At 39.4% G+C, this 23,514-nt stretch overlaps 1 protein-coding gene across 1 annotated transcript in view; it reads left to right on the top strand.

The window, feature by feature from the left end:
- Positions 1–23,234, top strand: part of LOC130082681 (thyrotropin-releasing hormone-degrading ectoenzyme-like) — a 134,008-nt gene extending 110,774 nt beyond the window's left edge. Inside the window, exons 13-19 of the mRNA XM_056247514.1 lie at positions 6,411–6,558; positions 8,222–8,319; positions 8,529–8,636; positions 12,323–12,490; positions 20,630–20,770; positions 20,989–21,070; positions 22,041–23,234. Coding sequence (XP_056103489.1) covers positions 6,411–6,558; positions 8,222–8,319; positions 8,529–8,636; positions 12,323–12,490; positions 20,630–20,770; positions 20,989–21,070; positions 22,041–22,184 — 889 coding nt within the window. The 3' untranslated portion in view covers positions 22,185–23,234. The remainder of the gene's footprint in view (positions 1–6,410; positions 6,559–8,221; positions 8,320–8,528; positions 8,637–12,322; positions 12,491–20,629; positions 20,771–20,988; positions 21,071–22,040) is intronic.
- Positions 23,235–23,514: the final 280 nt, after the last annotated feature.

Genomic DNA, 23,514 nt, shown 5'->3' with positions numbered 1-23,514 from the left:
TAGTCCTTTCAGCAACGACTGCTCTCCCTAAGGTCCTCTCTGTTTGATTCAAAGACTCGCTCATTCTCCTTAATGAAGGACATATTCAGTCACTGGCAGCTACTCTTGATGCTACAAACCAACTGATTCATTTCTCAAGCCAAATCCCTGTTTGAGTTTCACTGGTGGACTTTTAGACATTGAATTTAGGTGCTGCTTTTTTAAAATTCATTCACTTTGGACAGTCATTTTTATTCTTCCACCAAACTAAATGAGGAAGCTGCCAGATGCTCTGCTAGCATTAGCAACGCTGTTCTTCAAACTGAAACGACAGGCTCGTGTGCCGGCGCTGTGCGGCTCATGTTGAGATAGACGGGGCTTTAACAGGCATGTGGAGAGTTGTGCTTTTGACCAAAGATGTTTCCTAACCACGAGAGTTCAGTCGACTGACGACAAACCCACAGGGACACTTGTGTTTATTGCCGGCACATTGAGCCGAGAAAGGAAACTTGTTCCTCCTGTGTTGTAGTACGTCATGTTCATTTAGCCTGTTTATTCGCCTCGGCCTTGTTTACTGAAGAGCTTGATAATTGAAAGTTAACAGGACTGAAGGCAAACCATTTTGTTCCTGATTTCAGGCTTTACATGATTTTTTGTCTCTGCTTTAGTTTTCAGCTACTCTTAATAAAAACGAGTAGCAATCTGTGGAGGTGGTTATTGGCTCTTACGATCTCGAGAAGCGAAAATGCCAACCTGCATATTAAAAACAGCATCATCGTTAATCACAGTGTGTAAAATGTCTCATTTCTCTGTAAATTACTGGGATGATAAAGAGTGTTCATATGATTGAGGAAACTGAATGCCTCGAGGGATGTTACCTAATTAAATGCCCCTGGTGCTCATGGGAGTCATTCACACAGATCAATACTGACTCACAAAGACTTTATTGTGATTATGAATTGCTGGATCAATTGAGAAGAAGAAAGCTAGTGTTAGTGAAGCCTAGTTGGATACTGAAGATCATATTTAATATGTATTATTAATGGATGAATATAATAATTGGTTTAATTGCATAGCGTTTGCATCTTCCATTAAAGTATCTTTAAAGCACAGAGTTATTTAAATATTCTCTGGAGCAACAGATGTTTTTGATTGAACAGTCTTATTTCATATTTCAGTCATATTTCAGCCTATAATCACATAATATAATATTATATTCAGATTGAATTCAGACATACTATACGCTTTTGGCATACAATTTTTCACATATAGGGAAGTATTCGGGTTTGTACGCAGTGCATGGCTTATTTACAGGGAAAATCAGACTAACATTGAGCAGAGACTTACAAGGGAAAACTAGAACAGGAACTAAACAAGGCAAACTACAAACTGAAAGACTACAAAATAAAAGCACAAGGAACACAAACAGGAAATGCATGACACTATAATAATATGTGCTTAAGAATCATGATAACAGTGTCAGACTGCAAAAAATTGTTCTTTTCATCTAGATTTTTAAGCATTTAACAGTTGTTGTTAACAGTCATTACTGTGATCACCAGCTACTTGTCTTGACACAGCGTTTTGAACCTCCATAAAAACGCTGATCTGTTCCTAACCCGACATTGGCATCAGCAGGTTGTTGCAGTAAAGACAGAAGGTTGTTTTGTTTGCGACGCTCATGAAACATCACAACACCTGTCGACAATTCTGTCATACAACACATATCACACAACTGCCAGAAAGAATTAACCAACAGTGCTAGGAGAATATTTTGGTTACTTTTCCTTTGCACAATATTTTCTCTCAGTGATGGAGCTTCTTAATAGGCCTGCTCGAAATGCTCTGCTCAAGCGTCATCTAAATCAGCTACAATTACAGGCCAATTTAAAAGGCAATGATTTATTTAGGAGAGTGTTATGTTACTCACGGGTTATTTCAATGTCAGTGACGTGTGTGTGGTGTGTGCGTGCGTTCGTGCATGTGTGTTTTCACTTTTTAAAAAAGCATGAGAGTGTTCAGCTCATTCATTACTGTGCTTGCGAACAGTATAGGGAAACCGTCAGTGTCTCATGATATTTTTATGGTCATGTGGTGTTCTTTTATTTTTAATGAATATTTCCCATGAATAATTCAAAAATAAAAAGCAAAAGGATATTTTTATGGAAAGGATCAACTAAATGGCCTTATTCCAGTTGCATGCTGTTAGAATTTGGTAATAATGGAAGTGTCTATATATGCCATATAAATGACAGCATTGTAAAGCAATGTTCTTAAATTCCTTATTTCCCTCTGAAGAAGAACCACACTTAATATACTTTAATATTTTATACATACTTTAATATTATGTTTCTATTTGAATGCTTTAATATTCTCTCTCTCTCTCTCTCTCTCTCTCTCTCTCTCTCTCTCTCTCTCTCTCTCTCTCTCTCTCTCTCTCTCTCTCTCTCTCTCTCTCTCTCTCTCTGTCTCTCTCTCTCTCTCTCTCTATATATATATATATATATATATTAGGTGTGATTTGGTCATCGTTTACTAATGAAATCATCTCTCTCTCTCTCTCTCTCTCTCTCTCTCTCTCTCTCTCTCTCTCTCTATATATATATATATATATATATGTGTGTGTGTGTGATTTGGTCATCGTATGCTAATGAACAGTGTTGGGCAAGTTACTTTTAAAAAGTAATTAGTTACAGTTACTAGTTACTTCTGCCAAAAAGTAACTAAATTAGATACTCAGTTACAAATTTTAAAAGTAACTAGTTACTTAAAAAAGTAACTATTGCGTTACTTTCAAGTAAAATTAAATTTTAAATGCTCAAATGTGACCCCACCTCTACCCCTCTTTAACGGAACTTACAATACATGTGCAGGTTCAATTATTTATGATAAATCTGAATATTATAATAAAATGGACACTTAATACAATACATTATTAACAGAAACATGAAACATTGTACACACATCTAAAAAAAAAAAAATGTTGCTGTGGGACAAAGTGAGACTAGCCTCCAATCAAATGCCATGTATGTAGATATTATGTTTATATAGTGGATCAATGCAAATAACACAATAGATGTTTTGGAACTTTTGATATTTATTGCCCCTCAACAGGCCACAACTGGGCAAAATTAAATTAAGCTTGTTAAGCTCGTCGCCATACCTGTCTCTCGTTGACTGACTGGCTTGTGTTGTTCATTGTGTGTCCTGTCCTGTCCGACTATGCGTTATGATGGGTCGTTCGCAATTCATGAGCGTTAGCTGTTAGTGATGATGGGTCATTCGCGAATGAGCGTTAGTGATGATGGATCGACTCGTTCGCGAATGAGCTTTTGATGGGTCGTTCGCGATTCTAAGAGTTAGTTACTCTAAGAGCCGGCTCTTTTAGGTGAACGTCGGGAGCTGGCTCGCATATCTGAAGAGCCGACTCTATTTTTACAAATTTAGCCTATAGAAATTAAATAATTATGTAATAAAAATTGAAATATTATAGTCAAAGTCATTTAAAGAGCCGTTTGTGAGCCAAAAGAGCCGGCTCTTTTCAGTGAGCTGAGTCAAAAGAGCCGAATGCCCATCACTACTATGCGTGCTTTCGAACACCCGCCCAACTCTACCTCTGATTGGCTTACAATGACATTTTACTCTACCTCAGCCAATCGTCAGCATTTATGCGCTTGTCTCGTGCTCTGCCCACTAACCAAGGAAGAACAGTAAAAAAAAGTGGGTGTTTCTCAAAACCAAGAATGCAAAGAACGGACTTGTGTTCTTGGGGAGAACGCTCTTGCTAGTTGTTCTTGGAAGAATGAACTCACAAGCTAACGAGCACACAGAACGCTGCTGACAGTTTGAGACGATGTGTTCTTGCTGGTATTGCGCAATAATACCCCCGCACAGACACCGTCTGCAGTACCCAAACATAACGAGAATTATTGACGATAACAGCCAGGCTGCAATGGTCTCTTGGCTGTGGGGAAAAACGAGTCTGTGAGCAAACTGGCCGGTTGGCTCGATAGCTAACGTTACACCCGCAGGCGCTTATGGAGATTCTCACTTCCGAAAACGTTTGAGCACATTTTCGATTAGCCATACATTTTCGTAAAAATGCCAATATTTGAAATCTACACAGTTGATTTCTCGCATCAAATGTTCTCAGAAGTGAATTTAGTGATGAAATAGTGTACGTAATTGTAGAAAAACGAAATACTGTATTGACCTGCCTCTCCTTCCTCGAATGCCGAATTGAATGCTGGGATATTTCTGCCGTCAAGTCAACACAAGTTACCAACCGATGCATCCTTGGTAAAATGGGCGTGTCAAGAACACATCCGGGATTTTTAACTGTTCTTGCCAAAATGCAAACTTGTGTATTGGGACAGTACTTGGGCCACAAAAGATGACGTTTCACAAGAACACAAGGACACAAGTACAGACAAGAACACAGATTGAGAAAGGCCCAGTATTTGCCTCTCGCGCAGAGATCTAGTTGGTCTGATGAAAAAAACAAAAAACAGCTTCATCAGTTATAGTAACGCGCCGCATTTTTTGGCAGTAACGGTAACGGCGTTATTAAGATGAGAAGAGTAATCAATTAGATTACACGTTACTGGAAAAAGTAATGCCGTTAGTAACGGCGTTATTTATAATCACTGATGATATCCCATCACTGCTAATGAAATCATCGCATTTATGTTCTACATGTCTTTTAGCACCGAAGCTAAATTTGGAAACACAAAATAATGAATGCACATACAATGTAATTAATGTAAAGACTGAAAAGTGTCAAAACCACATCCTTCATGTCTTGTGTGCACATCAATCCTGACAATATACATTGAATATTTCCATGTAATCAGTGTGAAAGAATAACAGACAGCCGACTAGTGTTTCAAGTGCCTTGGCATCATTATAGACTGATTAATTGTTTATTTTAATACAATCATTGCTCATTAGACCACAGTTTAATACTTAATACTGGTTAACGACAGCTTGGATACAATCAAAGGTGCATGGAAGTCATTCTACACATCAAAACTTGAAAATGTTTTGAGATAAGCACATTATGTTAATCGCGGTAAAAACTACATTTTGTTACTCATAACTGTTTAATAATTACAAATTAATTCATGCCCGAGGTTAACAGCTACTCAGCTTTGGGTTCGCACTGAATGGCAATTATTCCTGACTTTAACATTTTAGATTTAGCTCGTTTTATGAATATTTTGGATGTTTTTGAATATCACTGAGCAGAGATATTACACTAATCTACATTTTTGATGACTCCCTTTCCTTCTGTAATATATAACAGACTGTTCCAGGGAAGAAGAAGATTCCTGATCTAAATTAGTCACAAACCCCTTCAAACACTTTGAGCTAAAATTCTTCGCATGCAGTTAAACAGGATTAAGTGACCTTTTTCTTGATATCCTAACTTCATTTGCTACTTCGCCATGGAGATATTGAAATAGTTTCTAATTCTTCACATCCTCAATTGTCTCCTGCTTATGTTATTGCAAATCAGTTTGTCTGGAAATGTTAAAAACCTCTTTGGTTAACAGTGGGTGTCTGTGAGTAACTGTGATTAATGTCCCAATTAAATGTGTGTTGGGTGAATCTGTCCTCTGGAATTTAATGAGTCCGTTTCCAAGTCTGATCACTTCCTTTTCGCCTGACCTCTGATTCGGAGCGCTTATGTGCCCTGCATGAAATTATGAGAAATGAAGATTAATTTCCGCCATGAGTCAGAGTAAGGGCTTTAAGCAGGGACATAAATATGATCTCAACTAGATTCTACTTTTTTTGCGAGGTGCTCGCTTGTGTAAAACTCCTTGCTGCGATGCTTGGGTTTCCAAAACATTCATGGTTGCTAAAGCGTTTTGGTTTCTGAGCCTTGAAACCGAAGCATTTTCAGATTTGTGAAGTCTTTGCTCTAAGGATATCGGCCACTTTTCTTTGTTTCCGCTCTCATGGGTAAGTTGTGGGAGTTTCTAAAAAGATTGAAGGGAAAGTCGGCAGATAACGTGAAACAAAAATAAATGGTGAAGCACCGATGTGTGGCCTAGAAACACAGTCTCATTTGACAAGAGCCCAAGGTCCTGCTGAAATACATCTGGGATTTGATGTGCTCTTCTAAATGACAGTGGATATGTGCTGTTAATGCTCGTGTCTGTGTTTTTAGAAGAGATCTTATGTTTTATGGATTTATGCAAATTAAACACGACTGTAGCCGTACAGGAGAAGCAGTTTTTTTGTTTCTTACAGCACACTACGACTCCCCACGCAGAAGCACAATGCCTGGCAGGTATTCTAAACGAATGATGATGAACAAAATGAACTGTTTGTAATCAAATGTTAACGATGTGTCTACCAAAGGGGAAATATGCTTCAAATGTGCTGCTAGTGTCTTATCCTCCTACTCTCTTTCTTCTCTCTAGAGCGGGGTATTTGCCCCAAAACGTCCCCTTGCAGATGATCTCATATTTGTCTCAGGAGAGCGAGTTTCTGCCCTGGCACGCTGCTAGTCGAGCTCTTTACCAGCTGGACAAACTCCTGGACCGCACTGAAGACCACAGCCTGTTCAGCGTGAGTCTGATCTCACATACGTTTGGTGTCTGTTGGATTTTAACCTTATAGTGCAATAAGAAAGACACAGCTGAAATCTGGCAGCACGTCTCAGATGACTCGACAGATCGAACTTAAGACTTCCTCTGATCATTATTCCACAACAGTCCACGATGTTTCAGGCACAATGCCTGTTTAGAAACTCATAGATGTGGAAAAACAGAGAGATTTCCACCATCGGTTGTGTTTTAATGGCTATATGTTCAGAATAGCGTACTACCATATCATACTATTTCTGCAGTAAACAGTGTGCATGTTGTGAGGAGTGTGCAATAGTGTGCATGTGTGTGGAATTCCCAGATGAGCTTCTGCAAGTACGGTATATTATGAGGGCGAACTGTGTGAAATACTGTTTCCCACAATGCAGTGCGCTTGACTCAATCTTCCATTTCCCGTGTGACGAATGAAACCTGCACAATATCAGTTGTCATTTTTATCTTTTTCTTCTAGATGCGTTATTTGATCAGAATGAGACATGTAAAATTTTTTATAAATAATATGCAGCGTATAATGTGCAGTATGCTAGTATTTCATTCTGAACACGGCCAATCATGACAGTGTGAGACAGTCTCTCTGTTTCTCCGGCTTCTGTCTTACTTGTCCACCCGCTTTCATATTCATTTATCACTTTGTTATTCAGAATAGCATTCACACGCCTACCCACAATCCCTCAGTGCGCATGAGTCATTTCTGCCCCTCCTCTGTAATGGACGACCCTTTAGTGTCTGCAGTGAGTGTGTGATGAATTTATTAGTGTCTTCTCTCTGTAACTCTCATTTATTGTGTTTACTGTGAGACAGAGCAGATGTTTAGCATGTAATGCAAGACAGGAAACAGCTGGAGCAAATTAGTCAAGTGCCTTCAAATCATGTGACCGGGTGTCTAAAACGTCAGTCCAAACCAGTGTGTGAGTGTGTGTGTGTGTGTGTTTGTGCGTGCTCCGTCACTAATTGTCAAACTGAGGTTACTCTGTTGGCAAAACTATAACACATCACTTAATGTTCGTAGTAACAGCTTGACAAACACACCTGATCATCTGTACGGTCCACCACAATATGGAAAACAATGTCCTCTAACGCTGTCCCAGTGTTTACTGTATGTGCTTTTATCCGTGTAAGTGTGTGTGTGTGTGTTAAGAGTTGAATTGCAGCATAGCAGGGTCTAATTGTGATCATTCACTCGTCTCAGTAAGAGGGCATGAAGGAGAGCAGTCATGCTAAATTAGCCATGACATCACCTGCTGTTACATTTCCCTCAACCGTATGGAGAGTCAAAACACACACACACACACACTTATGCACACCGTGTATAAACATTACAAAACAACACAATATATTCAGTTTGAATCAACATTCTCTCTCGTTCTCTTTTAACGAGGACTCGGCAGCTTCTGTTAGTCAAATGGTGTATAATTATTTGGCCAGACAGTTATAAATGTAAATATTCTAATATGTTTTAAAGCTGAAAGCTAGTTCATAAAATCTTAAACATTTCTGAATGACCCATTTTTTGCTGCTTAGTTTTCATAAATGGTCTGGATGTATTCGGGAGTGAGATTTATACATTTACAAAGTACAAGTATGAGTACAACATACTGTTATTGGCTTTTTGTTTTGTTCGTCAGGACTATGTTCTAAGACAGGTGGAACCAAAGTATCACAAGTTGGGCTGGCCAAGCACTTCCCCTGACGGCTCCTTCATGCAGGCGGCTTATCAGGCCGAGTGAGTCTTGAATTTCATCTTTATTGAATTATGTATTACACTTATAAACTTATATGTAGTCTAAGTAAGGACACCGACATTTTAAGTCAGACATTTTCCACCTCAGAGATGGGAATGACCTCATTAATTTTTCATTTTTCCCCTTCGTCCATCTTTAACTTCCTGCTGCTGTTCTTCCCTGCTGGTATCCTTCCCTCTTTCCTCCTCAGAGAGTTGCAGAGAGAGGTGATCATGCTGGCCTGCAGTTTTGGAAGCAAACACTGTCACCGCCAAGCTGTGACTCTCATTTCAGACTGGATTTCCAGCAACAAGAACAGGTGAGCAAATTTACATTTCTTCTCCTCACTCCTGTATAAAGAATCAATCTTCAAATCAGTTATTGGGCTTATTCATGGTCTAAACCATTCAAACATCTCATCACTCACTTAACTTAACAACTCACTCAATAACTCAAAACAATATTAAAATGCAAATATACGGTATACAGATTGTTAGAAATTAAAGCATTTAATAACTATCATGATTATTTATTATTTCATATGACCATGTGTCGTTAATGATATGCATTCACAGCAGATTTGTTATAATTACTGCCATTTTATTGCTAAAATCATACAAATATTGTAAAAACAAACAATGGTTGGTTATTGTTTATTATGTTCAGCCCTGCCAACATCCATACAGTAGGAGCTCTATCAAGTGTCCATGGAAACACACAGTCTGATTTGTTTTCCCTGCTGCCCACAGCAATGTTCACATGCATGTATGCAGTATCACACTGTCAAACACACCAGCCCTCCGGCAGGCACTAATGGCCATAATGGAGAATAAACAGGATTGTGTTTGTGTGTCTGAAGAAATGGTTTCACCATGCACAAGATATTGTGTTTGCCCAGTTTTTAGGAAAACAATTTTTTGTCCTTGAGCCAAACAGTTGGCCGCACGCCTACCAACACATGAACGACCACACACACTGTTCATCACACATTAGCAACCTCAAATACATTGGATATTTGCTTGCTGGCTTCAAAATTGTGCCTTAAAATTGACAGATAGACCTTAAATACACACACGGATGCTTTATTACACATATAATGTGTCACATATTGACCTTGACTTAATGTGCTTTTAATGACTTGTCGAGGTCTCTAATATGACACGAGCTTCTCTGATAGCAGCAGTTGCTCTTAAAAGGTTTTTGCCTATATTCTTGCTTTCAACATGTGAACTACACACACAGTTGTATTCAGCCAGTGTTTGACCTGCTCAGGCAAAGATTTTCCACTCTTTTGCCCTGAAACGGCTCAATTGCTCTGGCAGTGGCTCTGTAATTATTACCCCATGGAGTCCAGTGTGAGGTTTCTGATCGTGTCTGAACTGACAGGAAGTCGGTACTGAACACAATCCCTCCTGATAGACGTATCATCATGTGGACAGCTTAGTTTAATTTGCTGACAGACAGTTAGAGCTCATGAAAGGCACCTAAAATGCTTTAGTTTCTCGTGTACGACTGTCAAGTCAACAGACGGAAATAAATTATTTCTGAAATGCATCTGCTAGAGTTGCTGGCTTTCTTCTCAACTGTTTTTATGGTATCAGTTTTAGCATACTTTTGATACTATTATAATTTCGACTACTTTTGCATTTTATTGAATGTGCCTTAACTGTTCTAAATTGTCTTTCAAATTGTGCCGTTTTCATCTGACCTGACAGCAGACGTTTGGATCTGCCAGATGTGTCCTTCATTGTCCTTTCTTCAAAAATGACCTCTAGTCCTGCTGGGATAATAAAAAGAATCTGTTCAGTTTGATATTCAGGGATAAGCAGCGCATAAAAGAGGAATGTGTTGACCTTTATGTTTTTTTATGGTTTAGGTGATGATAATGTCACAGGAATGACCCAGCAGAGTTTATGAGCTGCAAAGAAAGGCTTCTGGCCAAAGACAAACTCTGACAAAACCTCCTCATGTGCTTTATTGATTAAAAACAAGATACCACAGACTGACTAAACTGTTTTTAGCGCAATTTTAGTCTTTGTTTGAAATAATAAAGCCTCACATTTTGTACATTGTTTTAAAAACAAAATCATCTCACAGACATAGACTCTTCACAGAATTTCATTACCGCCTTTTATTATAAATGTGTTATCTCCACACAGCCAAATATTAGAGCAAGTCAAACCATTATATTCAAGTTATAATATCAGAAGTAAAAACAAGATTTATGGCTTGTGTTCTTTTTTATTCCGAAAATACCTTATAAAATTCATGAATTTTCCAGATATAATGGCAGCTAACGGAACGGCACAAATATTATTGTTTAACTGCGTTTCTGAATTCGCATAGACTTCCTGTCAGTGGCAGTCATAAATAAGACATCACCTTCACAGGTGCGGAAATTTCAGTCTATACGCTCCAATTGGATGTGACGTTTTTATATCTTACTGAATGTGCCGTTCTCTGCATTGCTACATTGAAAACTCCCAGAGGCTCCGACGGCTCATCCAGAATCAGCAGGTCTTTATTGCGCTTTGTTTGAGCAAATCAAAAGTTCAGTCACTGTATCGCCAAAGCTCCTCCAGAGGTTTAATGTTATTTCTTCTTCCTGTACGAATATTACATGCATCGTCTCACAGCCTGAGAGATACTTTTCTCTCTGTGTTCTTTTACTGTAGACTGTTATTCTTTTCTGAGATTTATAACCAGATGATATTATGAGTCCATTCAGAGGTCATGACCTGTATATCTCTAGAATATATTGCATTGAGACTCACTTTGGGAGGCCTGCAGTGATGATTCGGGTCATGACTTTAATTGTGACTTCAAAAAAACATTTTAAAAAAAAATATGCTTGGTTTTATTAACGGACATTTAGACAATAGACAGAAACAGAAAAACAAATCTAAACTTTTCACATAAGCATAACAAATAAAACATGCAAGAAATAACACTCACGCTGTTTTTCATTGACTCTTCTGGAGGTGAAACGTTGACATGTGACTTGTTATCTTTGAACAACCCTGAGGACTCTCGAAACTTCTGCTGTGAAAAAAAAAACTCTCTTCAGGGAAATGTAAACAAGAATTAGGTGTGAACACGATGTGATCTAATGGCGTGTGAATCTAAAATAACCCTCAGTAAATGTTTAATGAGCAAACTTTATCACAGTGAGGAATGCTAATCACCTGCAGCATTCAGTGTGCTATGTGCATATATGCTAATAATAATAATACAATAATAATTTGTTACATTTATATAGTGCTTTTCTGGGTACTCAAAGCGCTTTACATAGAAGGGGGGGATCTGCTCAACCACCACAAATGTGCAGCATCCACCTGGATGATGCGACGGCAGCCATATTGCTCACCACACAGTAGCTTATTGATGGAGAGGAGACAGATCGATGAAGCCCATCAGTATGTATGGGGATGATTAGGAGGCCATGATGGACAGGGGCCAATGGGCACATTTGGCCAGGATGCCGGGGTTAAACCCCTACTCTTTTTTCCGAAGGACATCCTGGGATTTTTAATGACCACAGAGAGTCAGGGCCTCGGTTTAACGTCTCATCCGAAGGACAGTGCTCTTTGACAGTAGTGTCCCCATCACTATACTGGGGTGTTAGGACCCACGCACCCCCTGCTGGCCTCACTAACACCTCCTCCAGCAACAACCAGGTTTTTCCAGGAGGTGTCCCATCCAGGTACTGACCAGGCCCAACCCTGCTTAGCTTCAGTGGGCTACCAGTCTTGGGCTACAGGGTGATATGGCTGCTGGCCATAATCAACGTATCACCATTTTTCACTCAAGTCAGTCTTTGTATTTATGTGACATAACATAGTAAATCTATATTTTTGGCTCCATCAATACAGTTGTAAATGTTAAATGTATTTAAATGCTAACTTTAGCATTTACTAGCTGTGAATGTTTACCTCAAAATATCCAAACATAAATATGAATTCAGCTTGTGACTTCAATCAGATATTTCAATCTTCTGTCCCACAGGATTCCACCTAATGTGCGGGACATTGTGTACTGCACAGGCGTGTCTCTGATGGATGAGGACGTGTGGGAGTTTATCTGGATGAAGTTTCACTCCTCTACAGCCATCTCTGAGAAGAAGGTTCTTCTGGAGGCCTTGACCTGCAGTGGCAACGTCTTCCTACTCAACAGGTCAATCAACACTCTTACCGACTCATTGACAATAACATGATGAGGCAAAGAAATGTAAACAACAAGTTACTGGAGCATAACGCATTGCTCAACCAGTCTTAGCGGGAAGGTTTAGCATCTTAAATAAATCTTGCAAATTGCCATTCTTTTGATAGCAAGAAGTATCTGTAAGTCTCTGGAGGATGTACGGCACTCCTCTGACTATAATTCTGTTTGTAGTCTGCTGTACCTCATGAAGTAATCCGATTCAATCCCTTCCACCACATCATGTCGCTCACACCAGTAGAGCTGCACTCACTCCTCTGACAGGGCTGTAAAAACAATGGCTGCCGTCGGAGCTTTTCCCACAAGTCTCCATGGCGCCTTAAATCCTCTCCCGACTCAATAGTTGGATGAGGACGGTGACGGATTACACCCTGTCCAGCCCAGACGAGGATCTCACAGCCCAGACATATGTTGAAGCAGTTCTCTTAGGATTCACTGTGGGTTTGACATCTCCATTTATTCAGTTGCATTTGGTCGTTGTTTTATAGATGCTATGAGAGAAAGAAACTTGCTCATATAAAGAGACCCACCCTGACCCCTCTCTGCAGTGAGTGTTCAGCACTCAACAGACTGATTCCTGGGGGAATCTTCTGTGTGAGTCGGTTGAGAGGTGGTTTTCCTCGCTAGAGGAAAAAGATAAATAGCACCGCACTTAGGAAGCACATATTTTTGTGCTCTACATCCAGGCATCTTTATCATTATGTTATAATACTATTCATCACATTAAAGTCAGCGAGGAACCTTTTCATTTTTTTGTATTGTGGTAATTGCATTCCTTGAAGGTAAAATCAATGAGTACTACAAGCTCTCAGTGATCCATGACTCGGGTGTCATACACAGTACACCTAGATACAACATCTAAAAGTCAGGCAGCTGTACCATGAATACAAAAACCTCTGCAGGAACCTCCAGCATTCTCCTACAATACAAACTCTTGAAGGCCACGTGCTTCTTATGGTAACTTATCAAGTAGTATTGTATGTGTTTCTGGATCAACATTCCTTTCAACCAACATGATTCGGTTTAGGATTTTAGAGATACAGGGGTTGGACAATGAAACTGAAAGCACTGGCCAATATAGTGTTGGAGGTTTTTTATACCTGTATGTGTAGCCTGGCGGCCAATCTTCACTGATATTACATTCCATCAGCAAGAGCATAGTGTGAAGTAGGAATTAGCAGAGCATATTAAATTTTATATCAATGCACCAGTTCAGCTAGAATCTAGAGGCATTACTTGAGTTTGTTGTTTGTGTCTGAATGGGGATCCGGAAGGCATGGTTCGCTGCATAGTTTCCCCGGTTCGTTGATTCGCTGGAGGTCTGGAGTTTCTGGAGTGACGTCTTGGGAGGCCAATCATGTTGGTGTGTTTGCGGGTGATTGGATGAATGGAGTCTTTCTCATGGCAGAAGTTTGAAGTTTGAGCAAAGCGGCAAAACTTAACTTAGAACACAAGACTCTAAACGGAAAGAAAAGAAACCAAGTAAAAGAATGAAAAGTAAATGAGATGAGAGTAGTAAGATGGCTTGCATGAAGCTGTTCGTTCTTAACCCATTTTCATCTCCCAAATCTGTCTGACGCTTTGTTCGTGTCCTGAGATTTTAACCTGAGGTGTCTGTCCAGTCTCCCAGAAGAGTTCTGACCAATTATACCTCATCTTTAGCTCGTGGTGTGACATTTTATCCTCCTCTCACATGAATTACATTATCTGATTAGTCACATGGCGTCTTTACTTTCCCGCTCTAGCAGAGTACAATTTAGACACAATTTCTATAAAAAGAATACAATACATTTTACACAGATTTCATTCATGCCATCTTTTGAGTTATGAGCAGACATTTACGCTTATACCAAGCAAGACATATTTTCAATCAACCATTCAATAGTTATAACAATTGCATCACTTATGTGTGATCTAAGCATAATAGTCACATATAGGTTGTAGACATGATGTAGAATTATGCAGTTGAACAATGTTTGAATATAAGTCAGACTAGCATTGTTTTGGAATGATCTGATGCATTTTAAATGGAAAAACAGTCCAATTGGGATTTTTTTTGTGTGGATTTTAATCCTGTTTTTAAGAGGTCACTCAGAGGTCTTTAAGAAGAAGAAGGTCTGTTTTGCATCTCTGTCTTGGGAGTGTCAAGATGTGCCATCTCCAAACTAATCTGTCTTGTTACTTGACATCTTCAGTGAGTTAGGAACATAATCCTACAAATGTTCATTGTTTTAAAGCTGTGGAGTTCATTAGTTAGCTCAGACTGGATGGCGCCCACTTTATTTATGGTCCTTTATTGTTGATAAATTGATAATTGGTGTCCACCAGCATCACATATTGAACTGTTCTGAGGAATAGCTCAAAATCCCTCTTACCACTTGACTTGAATCTGTTTGAATGAATCATCTCTGTCCGTTCCGCTCTCAGTTCCTACAGGGTAAATATTGTGGTGGTATTATGGTTGGGCTGCTATATCCAAACCTTTGGTCACCCGTGACAATGCCAAACGTTAGTTTCAATGGTGCCAGAGGTGGAAAAAATTTGAAACATGTATTGTTCTCTGATGAGTCCACCTTCACAGTCTTTTCCACATCTGAGTGAGTTAAAATGTAGAGATTCCCCCAAAAATCTTAACACCCAGACTGTTACATGCCCAGAGTAAAGCACAGGCTGGATCAGTGATGGTTTGGGCTGCAATATCATGGCATTGCCTAGGCCCACTACTTGTGCTAGATGGGTGTGTCACTGCCAAGGGCTACCAAACCATAGCACCCAATGCTTCCAACATTGCACCATGAAGGTGGGGCCGTGTATCAGCATGATGATGCACCAATACACACAGCAAGACTTTTGACAGAATGGTCTGATGAACATGAACGTGGAGTTGAACATCTCCCATGGCCTGCACAGTCACCAGATCTGAATATTATTGAGCCACTTTGGGTTAAGCGAGTCAGGAAACTTATCCACCAGTATCACATATTGAACTGGCCACTGTTCTGCAAGAAGAATAGCTCAAAATCCCTCTTACCACTTCACTTGTATCTGTCATTCTCAAGATGAATTTATGCTGTATTGGCCACAACAGGAGGCTCTACACCAAATTAACAAATTGTTGTGGTCTAAAACCAGGTTTCTGTTTCATTGTTCACCTCCTGAGTACTTAGGGTTGACATTGAAGCTTTAAATATAATGCTCACTTCCTTCTGATTTAGTGGTAGTTATTGGCAGTGTTGTAGTCGAGACCAGCTCATTGAAGTTCGAGTCAAGCCCAAGATCGGAAGAGTGTCGAGTTTGAGTCAAGACTGAGACCAGAAGAGCTCTGAGTCAAGACTGAGTCTACATGTTCCTGAATCAATGTGTGGTCTTGGATTTGGACCAATAAAAATATGGTCTTTTCATGGACTCAGGAGCATGTGACCATCCTCTGCTCTTGTTCCTGGCTTACATTAGGTTGGCTTGACACCAACAATGGTTATTGGTAAGGGTTAAATTTGGTTAGGACTGTTTTTTTTTTATTGTAAATCCTGTTCCAAGACCCAGGAACACATCCTAACTGGCAAAATCACCTTTTTTTTCAAAAGCACCTTTTTTTCTAGATGACTCAAACAGATACATTATGGCCATTAGCTAGTTCAACCTTGTTTAGGTGGTTGATCAGCTGGACTAGCAGTCAGTGAGGCAAAGGTCAACCTGGTTAGAGCTGCCAAACCATCTTAGCTGTTAGTTTGGATCTGGTTAATGTGGCTAACCATCTTCTAAAACATATGTTGGAAGAGTAGACTATAGCTTAACTTTTTTGAGAAATGTGCATAGAAATGCCAAGGAACCTTTTTGCCCACCGCACAACAATGATGGCAGCATTAGTGATGTGATGGTGTTGAAAGTGCCAGACAGTGCCAGACAAAAAAACAGCCACTAGCAACACTCACATGTTAATTAGAAACTGGCACCTATTGCTACAATGCATGGTGTAAGCATGATGTGTGAAGAACCTGTAACTGAATTTTTAACTGTTGATATCTGGAGCTCTACACTTCTTATTTTTTTCTTCCAGTGCCACATAATGAATATCTAATTATGTATTAAACTTCATAAGTAAATGAAGTCCAATAAGGAAGCTTCAAAAACCTTCCATTTTATAAACTTATGTCAATGTACCACATCTGTTGCATGTTATTGAAACCCCCATAATTATCTCTTAGTGTGTATAAATTAACATGTAACCACTCCCCTAATATGCCCAATTGGATTTGTGTCTGAATATCCATGACTTTATACCCGGGGCACGTTCAAGTTCAAAACGGTGCGCAACGTTTTGCTACGGTTTCCGGGTTGAACGTCATGTTTCATGTGTGCAACGGGGTTTGAGATACGTTTTCTCTTGTTTGGTGGGTGTGTCAGAACTGCAGTCCAATCAGCAGCAACATGTAAAGCACGCGGTATTAAAGTGAACTCGCACAATGGGTTCAAGAAAAGTATTACAATGCAGCTCGGTATACGCAACAACTGTTTGTCGTAAGTTTTATTGTAAAAATATAGGATATCAACATAATGATGTAGTTGTTTATATTTTTGGCTTTATTGCAAGTGTATGACATTTGGTATAGAAATAAACAATGGTAATTAAGTGCTTTTCCTAAAAATGAGAAAGAAAATACAGGGTATTAAAACAGTATGAACTACAAATAAAGTCAGTATGTGGGGCTATAGATGTGTTTTAGTCTGAATTAGGTACGATGTGTGCTTCCATTTCAGTTTCCACAAATCCCTTCACTCGATTGGGATGTTCTCTTGTGTTCTGGGCGGCAAGTGCAGTAACTGTAACATCGGGCATATTTTGTAGTATAAACACATATTTATACCGACTTCATCAGGCTCTGAAAATTCTTCACAAAGAACACAAAGAATGGCCTTCTCAGCTGCCATAGTTGCAACTCTTGCGTCATCAGAACAGTGTGTTTAACGCATCACCGTTTCTGTTTAAAAAACGTTGTGCAACGTTTTGTCAGGGCTGAACGCAGCCCTGGCTACCTGAACAGTGTGACTTTGGAAAGATCAGACGTTTCTCAACAGCACTATCATGATTCAAATGTGCAAATGTCTGAGTACTTCCCTCAAATGAAGTCTCAAAGGAGTGATTCCTTAAACCCTGATTAAAAAGTTTAAGTCTAACTCACTCAGTTAATGGTGATTCTCCTTTAAAAAGCCATTTAAGTATAAAACTACACAATCTGTCATGAACCTGTCTTCTTTTTAAGTGATGCTGGTGGCATCGTTTCATTCAGAGCCCCTCAGGGCTGAAATATTTACGTTTACATTTAATCATTTAGCAGACGCTTTTATCCAAAGCGACTTACAATTGAGGCGAGCAATGGAAACAGTCAAATCAACAATATGTAAATGTCGTGACCAGTTTCCACTAGACCAGCGCAGCAGCCATAGCATTGATTTTTTTATATAATAGATATAGAATAGTAAGTATTATTGAGTCAATTGTTGGCAAAAGAGATGCATCTTTAGTAGATTCTTGAAGATGGCTAAAGACTCAGCAGCTCGGGTTGAGATAGGGTGGTCATTCCACCAGCTTGGAACAGTCAAGATAAAATATGTCATGACTACTGCAGCATTCAGACGTCCACCTTTGCTCTAGTGTTGGACATAAAAGACAGGATCTCTAGCAGCAGTTCACTGATTTTAGATGCACTTAAATTTCACACAGCATGCACAAGCAAAGCCCCCCGTCCCAGATGAGTGTGTGAGAGTGTGTGTGTTTGTGATATTTAATCTACCGCAGAGAAAACTGGCCTGTGTTTGGAGTGAGCTAGTAAACGTGCTTCAATCACTGAGTCTGAAGGATGGGGTGTATGGACTCTGTGTTTAGTATTGATTTCTATGGCATGAAGTCAATTTTATCCCTCTCCTCCATTTTTTTTTTTTTTTTTTGGATGACGTGTGTTGTGATCTAGTTGGCTGAATAAAATGTCTCTCCGCTACTGGAATTTGTGTGTGTGTGTGTGTGTGTGTGTGTTTACTGATCTCACCTCTGCTCTGACTGCTAAGCTAGAGATGTTGTGCAGCCTTAGAGACAGAATAAAAACAACCTAGCGTACTGCTAACTGAATACTGTATACTATTGTTTTTTAAATAATGTAAAATATTCTCAATTATGGCACGTCCAGTTTTTGCAGAGTTATGCGCGTTCCTGGGTAAACATATTCAGTTGATCCTGGAACAACATTCCTGTTTGAAAATGAAATCCTGACCATATCCTCACCCCTAAACCTAACCCTACGCATAACTTATCCCTAAAATCAGAGGGAACTGACAGGTGAATAACACTGATGTAGAAGCACCTAACCCTGGTTGTAAGCCTGAACTTGACATAAACTGTAAACTTGTCGCTCAAATCTGATTGGTTGATTGGAATGTTGTTCCAGGATCAACAAAGATGTATAAACACTGGGAATGGATGGTCAGTTCAAGCGCATTGTATTGTGGGATACAGTATTACACATATTGTGCTCTGGTTGTATACTGTATTTCGGTAAATGTAGGTATCCTTCGCATATAGAAAATGTACATTCTGTGCACAGTGTACATACTAGCCTGACTAAATACAAATAATATGCAATTATTATAGCCTGACTTCGTCATACTCATATTCTAGTCAGAATGTGAGTCTGATACTGCTCCATAGGGCTTTGATTATGAGGCATGTCTTAACCGAACCAGGAAAAAAACAAAACTCTGCACTCAATTGGATAGACCTACAACCAATCAGAGCAACGCAGTAAGTGACGTATGTTGAGCTACGCATAGTTGTCAACATAACTCAACTGCACACGCGCTGGAAGAAGTAGTACAATAATGAGTGTTGCTTCTTTTACTTGGTCCTCCATGAGTGCGACGGTGCGACCAAAGGAGAAACCACAACGACCACAGGGTTTTCATTGCGTCCCATCTTCTTAGCGACCATCGAAGCCAGCTGATAAATTAAACTTTTGCCGAATCCCGTAGGAAGGACGGCAAACACATCTTTCCGATCGACAAATGATTGCAGTTCTCTGTTCGTCCTTTAAAATGAATGCGCTGTCGATTTCTTTTACAACAGACTCGATAGCGGAATCTATACATCTCAGTTCTCCAGCTGCAGTCATCTTTGAGGGAAACCAGTTCAACCCAAGCGCTCTTTGATAACGTGATGATTACGTAACTGCAGATCATCTGTCCATCATCGTGTAAAGCCCGCCCTGGCAATTTGATTGGCCTGACGATTTCTGAACTGATCACAATTACTCCTCAATGGATCGAGTCCAGACCGAACTTCCCGACCAAAAAATGTCGTGGGCGGGGTTCGGGCTGGCATCCAGGCTATGTACATACTGTATACTCAAGACAATAGTATGCTAGAATAAACATGCTGATCTGAACATAAAAAAGTTATTGTAGAATTAGCACAGCAAAAGAAACTCTTCTGAAAGCGTTCACACTTGTCCACAGAGGAAGCAGGATGTCACGTTTGCGAGCTGTGAAGCTGCCGTCCGCACACAGATGTGTTTGTCGCCGTGGCAATAATCTCCAGGGTGTTTGTGAAAAGGTGCCACAAATGACTCGACGACGAAAGAAAGTCAAAATCCCAAAAGAGCAGTTGAACTGAAATAAGAGACCAAACCAGATGAAGCAATTACCCCATTTGTTATTGCAAATTGAAAACTTGTGCACCGTGGAAGCGTCTTTATGTGTAACACCTCATTTCATATTTCTTCCTTTTTCATTTACTTGACATTTCGCACCAATTTGAGTCGAATGGGTCTGTCTGCGTTTGATTTGGACTTCTCAGGTTAATTACTTTTTGAAGATGCTGACTCACAGTATCGTGAACATATTTGAATAATTGTGTTTCGCCAGGCCTGTCAGTGGCTGTCTTTAATGAAAACGAGGAAGAATAATGTGTTTTGCATCTCAGATTTACCCGAGCTTAAAACTAGCATAGAAAGGATAGTAAAATGGATTACAAATAGCACAATTAGTCAAGATATCACAAATATGATAACTAACTAAGGAAACTCTTATTTATTGTGTTGTCCACAGGCTCCTGAATCTGTCCCTCACCTCTGACCTGGTGCCGGATCAGGACGTGATCGATGTCATCATACATGTTGGCCGCAATCCGCTAGGAAGACATTTAGCATGGAGATATTTCCGTGAGAAGTGGGACATATTGAATTCCAGGTGAATGTAGCTTCTCTTTTTATCAGTAACTTTAACCTTCCTCTCAGTCCCTGAAATGAATTTCACATTCGCACTAGTGAATGTTATTTCTTTGTGGTTGGAGGACCAGAGTGCATTATGGGAAATATTTATTGGTGTTTGTTTGCTACTGAGCTCATTGAAATGGTGCTCGAATGTTTTTAATGACAGAGCTTGAACTCCATGTCTCTCATCCGCAGGTATGGAGAAGCTTTATTTATGAACTCAAAATTAATCAGCGGCGTGACGGAGTTTCTCAACACTGAGGCCGAGTTGAATGAGGTGAGTCTGGACTTATACACCAACCAGAGGCGTATACACCTCCATTCAATCTAAAGCACTAATGAACTATTGACCAATCTTCATGGAACATTAATACTTACAGAAAACGTTGGTCAGCAAAATTCTTGAGATGGAGAAAATAAATAAAAGTAAACTTTCAAGCCTGCAGAAATGTGCTCTGGTCTGTTTCGTTGGGTTATTTCCTCATTGTAACTGCTTAACCATATTACAGGAAATGGAACGTATATTCACTTATTCAAATTCATTCAGCTTCAATCCCAGAGGACACAGACTGCTGATGCTTCTCACTGCAGCGCAGCACTTTCTCATCCAGCTGACTTCGCCTTCCACAATTTATCATTCATACAGCGATAATACGAACCCCCTCAGTGTTTTCTTCAACAGAGCATTAGCATACTGTCATTGACAATCAGCCGCTGCCAGAGCACTTCATCCACAGATTCACCGTTAGATCAGTGATACTTTCAACTCTGTAGGTTTCAATTGATTGTTTTATTTCTTTTTCAACGAACAGCAATTTTGAAATAATTCAAGACCAAAGTAGCAGCTTAAATTTTGAATCCCAGCGCATGTTCGTTCATGTCGATCTCATGACCTCAGGAACTGGGAATCGTTTTCGTAACGTGTTATTTGGTAAATGGAGATTTTTAATGAGATTTTCATGTTTGTAATTGATAGTAGAGGCTTTTTTTTGACAGACACCCATGTTTCTCTTTCACAAAAACAACACAGATAATTCTGTTTACTTCAAATCCATTCCCACTCCTCATTATCATAAACATCACTGTTATCTGCTAAATTACATGTCAGGCATTTGCATGTAAATGCGTCGTATATTCTGACGCTGTTTAATGATCAGAGATGAACTCTACACACAAAATCTCTATTTCTGATCCATCAGACACAATACGATTATCATGTTAATGAAAATGTTTTATCTTCTCCTCAGCTGAAAGAGTTCATCCTGACCAGCGGGGGAGAGTCGGCACCTGCGTTCGCTCGAGCCGTTGAGATCGTTCAAGCTAATGTAAAATGGCACATCCTGTTCCAGCAGCAGTTTTACCGATGGCTGCGAAAAGCTCCTGACGGTTAACACAACATTAAGCATGGAGCGATCTATTAGCATGAAACGTCTACCAGACATGTCGTGGCCAGTGACGTGGGGACACCTACGTGATATTAAAAATAACTTTTATGGACTCTGAAAAGCAGCAAATTTGAACTTTTCTTTTTTCTTTTGAAACGACAAGGCAATGACTGACCAATACAAGTTCCCAGAGAACAACAGTGCCAAAACACACTTACTACACCAATAGAAGAGACCGTAAAAAGGGGGAGGAGATGGACAACTAGTAGAAAATAAATGGAAGAAATTGCAACACTGAATATGGTAACAGAAGGACTGGAAGTTCCACTTTTATTTTGAAAAGAGCCATCTGGGCTTCTTTTTACTCTAGAAGGAGCATGTGCTTTGAATGGATCAGGCTGGGGAAAAAAGTTTTTAAAGTGATGTGAGTTAAAGAGGCAAATGTGTGATCCTGCTTTCGTCCAGTTTTATTCATAATGTGAAATACGAGTTATTCGTGAAACAATCTTGGCAGTTTGAAAATTTCAGTCTTTCCCCTTTCAGGCAGTTTCAGGAGCTGCGCCTTTATAACCTACAAAAGAAAGAAAATGGCCTTAAATGGCCTTTGTCTACACTCACTACATTCTCCCTAAAGACTGCTGCTGTTCTCAGATGGAACAAAGACTCTTTTTAAAGTTGAAATTTCAGCAAAAAGCTGCTCCTTGCTTTTCTTGCACAATCACACCATTTTATTGACTTATATTTTTTACAATATCAAATGAGGCCATATCTACCTTCATCAAACAGTCAAATAAAGACAACTGCAGCTTGCTCGCGGATCCATCATTTATCATGGACAAACACGGGCTTGTCTGATTAAGGGTCAGTGCTAAGGAATTCTTAAAGGTGCCTATATTTGGTTTCTGTGGTCAGAAGTGGATTGAAGATGAGTTTATACAGTGAAGATTCAAAAATATTGACACATGATGATTATATAACTTGAAGAATATGCATACATGTATGTATGTTCATCTGTATATATTTATACAAAGTTAAATTACATATGGGTCAAAGATGTGGCGGTCCTTTTCTTCTTCTTCTGGAATTAAAGGGATTGTTCATCCAGAAATTCTGTCATCATTTACTTACCCTCATGCCGTTACAAACTCATAAAACTGTTATCTTCAGTATACAGATGAAGATATTTTAAATAGTCTCATGATTTTTGTCTCACACAACCATAGTACATAGAGGCATTGCAAAAAAAATATTCATGTGAATCGAGCAGTTTCTTCTTCTTCTTCTGAAGAGACACGATCGCTTTATATGATAAACATATTGTAGGGTTTTATTCACA

Source organism: Rhinichthys klamathensis, unplaced genomic scaffold, assembly GCF_029890125.1.
Source record: "Rhinichthys klamathensis goyatoka isolate OS25496 unplaced genomic scaffold, OSU_Roscu_1.1 h1tg000048l_1, whole genome shotgun sequence".
Classification (NCBI taxonomy): Eukaryota; Metazoa; Chordata; class Actinopteri; order Cypriniformes; family Leuciscidae; genus Rhinichthys; species Rhinichthys klamathensis.
The sequence above is the reverse complement of the archived record's forward strand: the minus strand, read 5'-3'. Positions and strand labels throughout refer to the sequence as shown.